This window comes from Saccostrea echinata, unplaced genomic scaffold (assembly GCF_033153115.1).
Source record: "Saccostrea echinata isolate AGI-Se365-2 ecotype Australia unplaced genomic scaffold, CSIRO_AGI_Sech_v1 ptg000023l, whole genome shotgun sequence".
NCBI lineage: Eukaryota > Metazoa > Mollusca > Bivalvia > Ostreida > Ostreidae > Saccostrea > Saccostrea echinata.
This window is the reverse complement of record NW_026889772.1, coordinates 3,965,981-3,979,031: the sequence shown is the minus strand read 5'-3', so window position 1 is coordinate 3,979,031 and position 13,051 is coordinate 3,965,981. Positions and strand designations below refer to the sequence as shown.

The 13,051-nt window shown below is 36.0% G+C and overlaps 1 protein-coding gene across 1 annotated transcript in view; it reads right to left on the bottom strand.

The window, feature by feature from the left end:
- LOC133191094 (uncharacterized) overlaps positions 1-13,051 on the bottom strand; it is a 64,593-nt gene extending 51,542 nt beyond the window's left edge. Inside the window, exons 1-10 of the mRNA XM_061326782.1 lie at positions 12,887-13,051; positions 12,686-12,776; positions 11,078-11,227; positions 9,499-9,690; positions 7,971-8,068; positions 7,336-7,508; positions 6,414-6,538; positions 3,117-3,215; positions 2,715-2,859; positions 218-316 (exon numbers count right to left, since the gene is read on the bottom strand). Coding sequence (XP_061182766.1) covers positions 218-316; positions 2,715-2,859; positions 3,117-3,215; positions 6,414-6,538; positions 7,336-7,508; positions 7,971-8,068; positions 9,499-9,690; positions 11,078-11,227; positions 12,686-12,776; positions 12,887-12,952 — 1,238 coding nt within the window. The 5' untranslated portion in view covers positions 12,953-13,051. The remainder of the gene's footprint in view (positions 1-217; positions 317-2,714; positions 2,860-3,116; positions 3,216-6,413; positions 6,539-7,335; positions 7,509-7,970; positions 8,069-9,498; positions 9,691-11,077; positions 11,228-12,685; positions 12,777-12,886) is intronic.

Below are 13,051 nucleotides of genomic sequence, written 5' to 3'. Positions count from 1 at the left end.
ATTACCTGATGTACGGGGTACCAGATGGGATATAATTATTACCTGATATACGGGGTACCAGATGGGATAATTACCTGATATACGGGGTACCAGATGGGATAATTACCTGATATACGGGGTACCAGATGGAATATGATTATTACCCGATATACGGGGTATCAGATGGGAAATGATTATTACCTGATATACGGGGTACCAGACGGGATGTGATTATTACCTGATATATGGGGTACCAGATGGGATATGATATTTAGCACCAGGATCAAAATCCTCCTCGCTTCTCTCAACAGGAGGGTTAATTCCTTGATACCGGCATCTGAAGAAAAAACTAGAAAGTTTAGTGTTAATTTTAAATGTCGAAGAGCTTAATTAAAGAAATTTGACAAAAATAAAAAGAAACATATAAGAAACCTTAAAACAATGAGTCTGTATTGTATCACTATTAATAAAACAAGAGGCCTTAAGGTCTTAACGGTCACCTGACCATAATACAATACTGTAAAAGATCCATAGAAGTATGAAATAAAATAAACTGATAAATGAAGCTAATGTTGCCAAAAAGTAAGAGGAATAGGATGATCAGGGATCAACAAAATAATGAGTTTAATACTCAGTAACAAATCTTGAAATAGATCTACTTACTTGCCTAATTAAACAACAAAAAAAAAGAGTGCATAAGCCCTTTTAGTTAGCCCATCCCATTCTCTTTCATTGGCCTCTCTCGGTCTTTGAAAAACATTTAATGTACAAAGATAAGGTATTTTTATATCATTTTTATTTATCTATCATTTACAGGTCTACTTGACCATTAAAAACTATGAAAGTACTTTTTGTATTACATATAATAAAAATTCTTGAATAATTTTCTTATTCAATTGACCTTTTCTATCAAATTATTTATAGTGCTTAATTATCATAGGTGAATAGCAGAGAGAAATAACTTCTCTCTGTAGAATACAAAATAGAGCCATGTCCAGCACCAACGCTTGACCAAGTCGTCCAGAATTTAAGAAATCTGGTAAAAATATCTTTTGCTCACTACAACTTTGTTCTCTGTTTGCCCCCTAGATGCCCCGGAACAGAGAAGAAATTAAAAAAAAAAAGTGTAATGCATTTTTACAATGGATTCAACACATCCCCACCCTTAAACTAGAACCCCTGACCTACATGTAGGGGCCACAAAATTCAAAACTTTGGAAAGAGGCACACATGCTTATCATAACCATACATTTACCTGCTTAATTCCCAGAAGCAAAGAAAAACACATTTCAAATAAATAATGCAGTTTCGCTATATGATCATTGAGCCCCCCCCCCCCTCCCCCACAACACCTGAACCCCTGACCCTTGGGTCACAGATTTCACAAGTTTGGAAGAAGCACTCTTGCTCATCACAACTATGCACTGCAGTTTATCTGCCAAATACCCAGGAACAGAGAAGAAGATTTTCAAAGCAATAATGCATTTTCACTATACAATCAATACAGCCCCCTCCACCACCACCAGAACCCCTGACCCCTGAGGCCATATATTTCACAATTTTGGAAGAGACACCCTTGTTATTTTTATAACCAGATAAAAAAACAGATAGCAGTTGGTCACCTGAGCGACTCAGGTGACCCAAAAAAATGATATTTTTGTAAATTATAAGAAAAAAAAGGGAGTTATACCAGTCCACAAAACTGATAAGTTTTTATTTACAGAATGTTTTTAATTGCATATCTGTACGGATTAAAACAATTAAACATTATCGTCGAAAATTCATTCTAATTACCTTTTCAATTTTATATCAATCGACAACATTCTTCATTTTAACCAGCCATCAACATTTTCAACAACTGAAGAAAAACAAGTTTGTTGAAGACACGATCGGAATATATAAACAGGCATGTGCATTAACATCTTCAGGCATTTTTAATGATCTTTTTATTAACTTAGATTTGTGTAGGATTTATTTTTTCCCGAAACACTTTCTAACAAGTTGACTTTTTGCCAATACGTGTAAGACTTACGAAAGAGTAAAACAGGTTTTCCTTTTTTAAGGGAAGTGATCGGGAAGTTTAATATTGAGATGTCAGACTTGCGACATGAGTATTAGCGGCCAATAGCACATAATGTACAGAACAGTCAATTAACTAATAAACTAACGTACGAGTTAGATTTACTCGAACCACCAATGAACGAATTAACTTTATTCTGAAGGAAAAGGGTGTACTTCCGTTTCAGAAGTTAATGAAATTATTGCGCATATAAAGAAAACGTAAATTTATTCAACATGTAACTGTAAAAATGTTTGAACCTCAAAGTAAATGCATTGAAAAAGCTCTTTAATACTTCATATGTTATGACAGATTTACATGTATCTGGCAGTGGACAGTTAACAGAGTAGTCCGTTGGGTCATGTGCGCGCTAATGGTATGCTTCACATTGCATCAACCATGATCGGCCGAGACCGATCACAAAAGTTGCTTTAACAATAAAATAGTCTTTCTTGTGTTAAACGGGATTTAGAGGTTTCAACATTGCAGAACAATGCAGAATTTGTTTAAACTGTTTGCTCACATTTTTTTTAAATAATATGAAAAAAGTCGCAGGAAAACCGCACGTTAATTGGTACATTTGCAAGATGGCTCGGTTAGAATGCGATTGTTCATAGCCTATTAAAGAGACATATATACTCTTCCGTAATGTATGAGTTTGCTATGTTACTCTAACCTTAGATCCCACCAGTGTTTGTTGTAATTAGAATCCGTAGTATTCCCGCTAAATACGCTCCATCGCCATTGGTCAATCAGATAACCAAATGGAAGGAAGGTAATCTTCCGGAGAGCTTGTGCCATCAGAAAGTTTAGCTCACTCTCTGTAAAACATTGATCTTGATTTAGATTTTTACATACATGTATTCTTTTTTCTTTCATAGTTAAACGTAACGTTGAAGAATTTGCATTTTCTTTCCACGGATGGAATGAGAAAATATGTGATTGACTGATACAAAAAAAAAACTTCTACTGATTCAAACAAAGGTTTCCTTATATCTTCTAGTATAACCCCTGTTTATTTATGCATATTTATTCAGAAGATATTTGATTCCTGGATTGTATAATTAGTGTTTGTCACCTGTGTCGTTCTGTACACGGTCCAGCAGTCCAATTTTCTTCAAATGAGAAGGTGTTGACACGGACAGAGCCATCAAATCTCCAATGGCTTCATGAAAACCTTAAGGTATAAATAAAAATTATTTTATAAATCTTCTCTAATAACTGGAAGAGAAAGTGAGCAATACATCTGAGTTCTGAAATGAACTCAACGACCTCGGCAAACTGTAAAATACTCCATAAGTCTAAAACAATTTTCATGCTCTGTTTATACACTATATAGTCATTGGGTTGTTTATAATAATGTATACCCCCTCTTAATTGGTTATAATGATTTATATCTGATTTGTAATTGTGTCCATGCTCAATTCTCTGTTACACAAGATTTCGTTATAAAAATGTATCTAAAGTTTCAAATTACTTTGAAATTAAGGAGTAATATCATTTGTGTTTTGGTTATCAGATCCAATACTGTGAACATTTGACAACTCCCCTTCGATTGTATATTGCAAATAGTCAAATTGAAATTTGAATCTAAAGGAACACTGCTGTGTTTAGTTAGGGTAAAACCTGATGTTTCTAATACTTTATCATTCTCATTTTCTATTACTTTTTAAAATACACTGTTACTATTTATGTATATCGATAAAATCAATGGGAAACAGCTATAGAAGTATGTGTGGTGATGTTGATTTTTAGGACAACAATATTTACTTCAAACTTTTAAATTACTGAGCATTAAAGTTCACGTTTTTTTTTTTTAAATGTTTAAACATATTAAGTTTACATAGGTGTACTTATCAGGCAAATCGGAGTGTAACATCTGCAGAATTTTTGCGTTTCCTCGTTTCATGTTATCTATCACTGTCATTGAACGAAATTCCAGTGACACACTTTAACTGCAATATTTTTTTTTTTTAAAAAAAAGAAGACCTACTCTTTTTTACGCCTGCAGATTTGCAAAGTGAATGGGATCAAGCAATATCAAGGATTTTTTTTTTATATATATAAATGACTTATTTTATTTTTCATTTTTAGCTCACCTGAGCTGAAAGCTCAAGTGAGCTTTTCTGATCACATTTTGTCTGTAGTCCGTCTGTCCGTCTGTCCGTCTGTCTGTAAACTTTTCACATTTTCGACTTCTTCTCCAGAACCACTGGGCCAATTTCAACCAAACTTGCCACAAAGCATCCTTGGGTGAAGGGGATTCAAGTTTGTTCAAATGAAGGGCCACGCCTTCTTTCAAGGGGAGATAATTAAGAATTAGTGAAAAATTAATAGCATCTTTAAAAAATCTTCTTCTCCAGAACCACAGGGCCAGGAAAGATGAAACTCATATGGAAGCATCCCCAGGTAGTGTAGATTCAAGTTTGTTCAAATCATGACCCCCGGGGGTAGGGCGGGGCCACAATGGAGGATCAAAGTTTTACATAGAAATATATAGGAAAAATCTTTAAAAATCTTCTTCTCAAGAACAGTAAAGCCATGAAGAGTCATATTTATATGGAAGCATCCCCAGGTAGTGTAGATTCAAGTTTGTTCAAATCATGACCCCCGGGGGTAGGGCGGGGCCACAATGGAGGATCAAAGTTTTACATAGAAATATATAGGAAAAATCTTTAAAAATCTTCTTCTCAAGAACAGTAAAGCCATGAAGAGTCATATTTATATGGAAGCATCCTCAGGTAGTGTAGATTCAAGTTTGTTCAAATCATGACCCCCGGGGGTAGGGCGGGGCCACAATGGAGGATCAAAGTTTTACATAGAAATATATAGGAAAAATCTTTAAAAATCTTCTTCTCAAGAACAGTAAAGCCATGAAGAGTCATATTTATATGGAAGCATCCTCAGGAAGTGTAGATTCAAATTTGTTCAAATGATGACCCCCGGGGGTAGGGCGGGGCCACAATGGAGGATCAAAGTTTTACATAGAAATATATAGGAAAAATCTTTAAAAATCTTCTTCTCAAGAACAGTAAAGCCATGAAGAGTCATATTTATATGGAAGCATCCTCAGGAAGTGTAGATTCAAATTTGTTCAAATGATGACCCCCGGGGGTAGGGCGGGGCCACAATGGAGGATCAAAGTTTTACATAGAAATATATAGGAAAAATCTTTAAAAATCTTCTTCTCAAGAACAGTAAAGCCATGAAGAGTCATATTTATATGGAAGCATCCTCAGGAAGTGTAGATTCAATTTTGTTCAAATCATGACCCCTGGGGGTAGGGCGGGGCCACAATGGAGGATCCAAATTTTACATAGAAATATATAGGAAAAATCTTTAAAAATCTTCTTCTCAAGAACAGTAAAGCCATGAAGAGTCATATTTATACGGAAGCATCCTCAGGTAGTGTAGATTCAAGTTTGTTCAAATGATGACCCCTGGGGGTAGGGCGGGGCCACAATGGAGGATCCAAATTTTACTTAGAATTATATAGGAAAAATCTTTAAAAATCTTCTTTTCAAGAACAGTGAAGCCATGAAGAGTCATATTTATATGGAAGCATCCTCAGGTAGTGTAGATTCATGTTTGTTCAAATGATGACCCCCGGGGGTAGGGCGGGGCCACAATGAAGGATCAAAGTTTTACATAGAAATATATAGGAAAAATCTTCTTCTCAAGAACAGCAAAGCCATGATGAGTCAAATTTATATGGAAGCATCCTCAGGTAGTGTAGATTCAATTTTGTTCAAATGATGACCCCCGGGGGTAGGGTGGGGCCCAAAGGGGGATCGAAAGTTTTACATAAGAACATATAGAAAAAAAAATTTCTTCTCAAGAACAGAAAAGCTATGTTAGTCTTATTGATATTGAAGCATCCTCGGGTAATGTAGATTCAAGTTTGTTCAAATGATGACCCCTGAGATGGGGAGGAGCTACAATGGGGGATCAAATTTTTACAAAGGAATAAATGGGAAAATTTTTTTAAAATCTTCTCAAGTACAACAAATTCATTTGTTATATTGACATGAAAGCATCATCAGGTAGTTTAAAATTCAAGCCCCCCCCCCCCCCCCCGTTCATTACTGAACTGATTTGTGCCTTAGTCTAGCCAGTGTGCTCAGGTGAGCGATGTGGCCCATGGGCCTCTTGTTTTTACATGCGGAGGGAGGGATTAGCTTGATCACATCTTATTGTTTTCTTTGAAACTTAAAAAAAGTAAATAAACATGCTAAATACAACTGCATCCAAAATGAAAAAAGGAACATCTGACTGTGAACAAGATAAAGGAAATTAAATGAATAAATCCTTAATCAAATCTGAGGAGGGGGAGGGGTTATGAAAAAATGAAAGAAAACTATATTCATCCGTTTACCCGGGTTTGCGCCTTCCCTGAATACAATGTGCTGGTTTTTATATAACATGTCATACATAATGTGTCCCATCTCATGGTGAACAACAATCAGCTCCGGCATCGTGATGGCGGTACACATCTTTATCCTACAATCATATATAAAATATGTTACTTTCACACTAAAATGGACCATCGATAGAAATTTGTAAGGCCAATAAAAGGAAATATTCAATTAAATGCATCCTTTACTGTCTGAAACAATTCGCGACATAGAGAAAAATTATATGCTTTCATTTAAAGATACATAAGACATAGTTCTGATCTTGAGTAGCTATTTATTGCCAAACATATTAAATCTGAGGTCCATTACATTCGTAGGTTATGACGTCTTATCTAAAATGTCATAAATTTGGGATATGAAAGAATCTTTTCGGGACAGATTTAATAAGACTTAATACGACCAAGAACAAAACTAAAGGTCAAGGCATGCACCTGGGCCATGATTCCTCAACATATCGTCTTATAATGATTTATCGTTATGACAAATACACCAGATTTTTTTAATTTAAAAAATGAATTTAACACGACCACATTAGTTAGAAAACCAGGAACAAACATTTAGAATAAAAAACTCGTCCCTTTGTCGAAGAGGAGACAAAATCAATCAATTATTAATACGACCAATAATGAGGTCAATTTAGTATCAGAGCTGATTCTGAAGTGTTGTATCATGTAATTATCTTGTACAGCAACTAAAACTAAGATGAATGGCGTTTCAAATATATTGCAATATATATCAAATTATTCACACCTCTGAGATCTGTGTTAGTATTTGCACGATTCCAGTCACGTTTTCACACGTCTATCAAACAGACCCTGTTCCTCGGATCAAACTCTTTAAATATACATTGAATTCTGCGAGGGATTTGTAACTGATTGATACCTAAAGTCTTTGCCGTTGCCGAAATCCCATGCAGATGGATGACATACGACTTTGCGACCGTCTGTTGGTTTTGACAACATAGACTTTTCCCAAAAGCTCTCTGGCAGAGAAGGTAACCCCAGACTGGTGTAAAAATATTCTGCCGTCCTAAATATGTCCGTCACGTTGTAGTGCTGTAACAGAAAAACGGAAGTAGTAGACAATGTTAAGTTCAAACAGTCTTAAAAAGATTAATGATTATGCCAGGGCTTGTTACAGCAGACTTATACTAAGTACTAGCATTATATCAATATCAATATACTATGAAATATTTCATATTTTTGCACCTTGAAAATTTGGGGGGGGGGGGCACGAGGGGGCCATGCCCCAATAATTTTGCCGATATATAGACTACTATAGAAAACATAGCTACTATATGCTTGTGCCCCCTCAATACAAACGTCTAATGACATTTTTTTAAAACCGAAAATGTATAGCTGTGCCCCCCCCCCCCCAACTGATATTGCTTCCTTAGGGCCTGGGTTATAAGCAATGTTTATTTCAATATATCCGTCAATTTAACCTTCCGTTACTTATTAGCATGCGTGTTCAGTACTGATTTTATTAATCTCCTCTAGCAGGTCTGAATATATTACCTGTTTTTTGAGTGAAGATGTAACCTCTATTTCCGGTCTGTCTTTGTAAGGCTGAACTATGTGGTACACATTCTCCCAGTTTTGAGCCCACATATTTCCTGAAAACACAAAATTAAATGTTAAATTTTCTTGCAAAACAACTTTTGCAGCTACTGAGCGATAACAAATTGACTACAATTAGTGCCTTTGTGCTTTGGGTCTCTCTGTTTATTTTACACTACGATTCTTCAGTATATCAGACGACCTTACACAAGATATGTTTATACAACACTTCATATGTCAGACGACCTTACAAAGGATATGTTTATACAACGCTTCAGTATATCAGACGACCTTACAAAGGATATGTTTATACAACGCTTCATATGTCAGACGACCTTAGACAGGATATGTTTATACAACGCTTCATATGTCAGACGACCTAACACAGGATATGTTTATACAACGCTTCATATATCAGACGACCTTACACAGGATATGTTTATACAACGCTTCATATGTCAGAAGACCTTACACAGGATATGTTTATACAACGCTTCATATGTCAGAAGACCTTACACAGGATATGTTTATACAACGCTTCATATGTCAGAAGACCTTACACAGGATATGTTTATACAACGCTTCATATATCAGACGACCTTACACAAGATATGTTTATACAACGCTTCATATGTCAGACGACCTTACACAGGATATGTTTCTACAACTCAGTATGTCAGACAATCTTACACAGGATATGTTTATACAATGCTTCAGTATATCAGACGACCTTAGACAGGATATGTTTATACAACGCCTCAGTATGTGAGACGACCTTAGACAGGATATGTTTATACAACGCTTCATATGTCAGACGACCTAACACAGGATATGTTTATACAACGCTTCATATATCAGACGACCTTACACAGGATATGTTTATACAACGCTTCATATGTCAGAAGACCTTACACAGGATATGTTTATACAACGCTTCATATGTCAGAAGACCTTACACAGGATATGTTTATACAACGCTTCATATGTCAGAAGACCTTACACAGGATATGTTTATACAACGCTTCATATATCAGACGACCTTACACAGGATATGTTTATACAACGCTTCATATGTCAGACGACCTTACACAGGATATGTTTCTACAACTCAGTATGTCAGACAATCTTACACAGGATATGTTTATACAATGCTTCAGTATATCAGACGACCTTACACGGGATATGTTTATATAACGCTTCATATGTCAGATGACCTTACACAGGATATGTTTCTACAACTCAGTATGTCAGACAATCTTACACAGGATATGTTTATACAACGCCTCAGTATGTCAGGCGACCTTACACAGGATATGTTTATACAACGCCTCAGTATGTGAGACGACCTTACACAGGATATGTTTATACAACGCCTCAGTATGTGAGAAGACCTTACACAGGGTATGTTTATACTACGCCTCAGTATGTCAGATGACCTTACATAGGCTATGTTTATACCGCGCTTCAATATGTCATACAACCTTACCAAGGATATGTGCTGGTATATGGCCAGACTTGGGAAAGCGGTGCTGAGGATATTGCTCCTGTAGACGAGCCCTCACGTATGCGTGGAGCTGGGAGTACAAGGGCTGTAGCTGTCTCAGTAGTTCCGTCACATCCCTCTGGAACGTGGAGGATTCGTACCAATCCCGCAAATACTCCCCCATGTCTGCGTAATCTATAACAGAAAAACGTACCCCTGACCTCAGAGTTACTAAGAGGCTGTCTGTCTATCCGCAAGACATCTCTGAATATTGTTTTCAGATTTTAACGATAAGAAAAAAATAATAAATTTAGAAGAAGAATTTGTCCAGTTTTGATACTGTGTAACAACGCTGACCTGACTAAAAACACGAATACTGATTTTTGCTGCTTTCAACCATGTTCGCAATAAATCTCCAAAAGTAATCAACATACAATTTCGATAAAAATGCGCTTTGAATGAATCATATAGATTTGCAATAATTCATTAAAAGATGTACCATAGGCCGCCATGTTTTCTTTTGTTTTAACTATGGGTTATCTACACCATAACCCGTGGGCGGAGCCTTCATAACCTATAGGCGGTGCATGTCTTAAATTGCATACAAAATCAATTAAATTTTATTCAAAATCTTTAATTTATTCTCGGTAGACTTTACAATGTTTTTCCATATCGTCGTCATCGTTAAACTTTCCAAATCGATCGTCAGAATGGTCCAACTGCTGTATAACATTTTCAGGTGTAACCATCTCCTGGGTCAAATTAAAATCCGTTTGAGTAAGAGATAAATCCCCAATACCATCAAACACGTTTACTTCGTCCTCTATCATCTGGCCTATCTGTGAGAGAGCTTGATCATCGATAAAATTGTCCCATTCAAAATTTTGCGGAAGTTCAAGAAAATCCAGATCAATGCTCATTGCTCTGTGTTTGTCCATTTTCGCTTTTTGATTGCAAGTGCACAAAATGTGCAATAAAATGTAATATATATGCACAGTGTATAGCGCGTGAAATTATAATTATGTCAGGTGACAAACCATATTAGGAAATTTATTTGTAACTTATACATCATCTCTCTGCCATATTAGGAAATCTGAGAGTGCTATGGTACATGTGACTTACCGTATAAGTTTTTTTATTGGTTTTCTCTAGATAGCCTATAGAGAGGTTAAAAGGTCACTCGAAGGCTGCGCCTTCTCGTGACCTTTTAACCTCTCTATAGGGTATCAAGAGAAAACCAATAAAAACTTATACGGTAACTACTACTTGGAAATGCCGATTTATTTTGTGAATCTGCAGCTGTGTCATAATAATATATAGAGATCTGGAATGTATGCTTGACTTTTCTAAGATTGGAAGCTATTTATGTTATCAGAATGTTAGCTAATTTAAGGTTTGTAATATGCCTTTGTAATAATTATTTTGTCTGCCTAAAATCACTGTCATTATTAAATGAAATGATTTTTATTAGCGTCAAAGTTATCATTAGGCATTTATTTTTTTTAAAAGAGAAATAAATGCTCTTTATATCAATTCATCAGAATGAGTTATCTTGCTTTGTAATAGCTTTGTTCTACCTTACCCCCGGGTGCTTCCCGGACCCCCTCGTTTGCCAGATTGACGTATTGCGTGTATAGGTCCCTGATCCGTTTCCCGCTGGCGTCTCTCCACCCCTTCCAGGCCCGCAGTAAAGTATCGTAATTTCTGTTATCCGCCATGATTGGAGTCAGTCCTGTAATATTATGTATACACACTTCAGTATTTTGACGCTTTTGCTACTCTTTCTTCATACCATCCATTAGAAAACTTTTTGTGGACGGGGTTTCCCATATCGTATTGATATATAGCATTATGATTGTTCAATGACTGATTGTTATCACCTTTAACATTGCTTTTTTTTCGTATGTGAGGTAATTGAATACGCCTACTTTATAATTAGGACATTTCCCTGATTGTGGATATCGTCGATATCGCTCCGATATCGAATCAGGTTTGCTCGGGCATTGGTCAGTACCGTTTTTCCTACCATGCCATTTTGTACCTATGTGTATGTTTAAATACTTTACATAATATTTAAATGGTTGCTTTGCCGTCGATATCGTCATATCGATGATATCATATCAATATCGAATCATGTTCGTCAGTAAATGGTCTTTTTTGACCTTGTGCCTGTATTTCTTTATGATATATTGTGGGTATATACTTACTGTTTTCTTAGTTTGCCCTTTTATCGATATCGTCGATGATATCCACATAGCACTCAGTCTTGCATATAATAACCTGCATTTCCAATTTCATTATGCTGATCATGATCGATATGACATTGTCGATATTATCGATATCGACATCAAATTCGGTCTTGGACATGTCCAAGTTACGTCCAAGACACGATGTACTTTCGATATCGACACATTACTTTTTATAGTTTGCTACTCTGTTTATTTATACTATGCATTAGAATACTTTCTGTTGACGGGGTTTCCCATACTGTCGATATGATAAAACTTGAATCAGCACATTCTAAGGAGGCTTGCAAAATTACATATTAATATCACTTATCATGACCCTGTTCTTTTATTTTTCCCATATTGTGGACCAAACCACCCCCTGGGACTATGCTTAAACAAACTTAAATGTGCAACCTAAGGATACTTTCATATTTATATGACTAATCAAGGCTCTGCTGTCCTTGAAAAGAAGATTTTTTTTTAAAAATATACATTCCAATGTAAAATTTTGCTCTCCCATTTTGGCCCTACCCTACGTATATACCCAAAGAGGTCATGATTTGAACAAACTTGAATCTACACAATTGTCAATAAGTTTTATCAGAAAATCTATATTTTCTTTCTGGACAATTAGTTCTTGGGGAGAAGATTAAAAGATTGCACCGAAATTTTACAAATTCCTAATTATCCTCCCTTGAAAGAGACCCTGGCTCTTTATTTGAACATACTTGAATCCCCTTCAACCAAGGATGGTTTGTGGCAAATTTGGTTGAAATTGGCTCCGTATAGTCCTAGAAGAAGTCGAAAATGTGAAAAGTTTACAGACGAAAACTGACAGACAGCAGACGGAAGCCGGAAACTTTCGATCAAAAAAGCTCTCTTTAGCTTTAAGCTCATGTGAGCTAAAAGTAAGATTCAATTTTGCAAATTTGTATTTTCGTAAGCCATGTTCTAAAACTGACCAAATTCCATGTCTAAACAGTCGCCCTGAGTGACATTGCATACATCTGCCTCGCTGTATATCTTCTTCATCTCGGCTATAACGTTGCCTAACTGGAACATATATATATATATATATATAAATATATAGTGTTTTGCAGCAATGACAAGGAATTTTCTTTTGTTCATTTATTAGATATCAGCTACATTGTCTTTTTATATACCTTCTTCACTTTTTCCGGATCGCTAAGAGCTGTCGGTCCTACATTTATAGTTATCTTCCAGAACATCCGTTTGACAGTCTCGTTTTGAAAGTTTTTCCAGTCAAAGTGGGAGACATTCTTTACTGCTTCTTGAATGAACTTTGATCTCCAGACATCTGCCTCCAC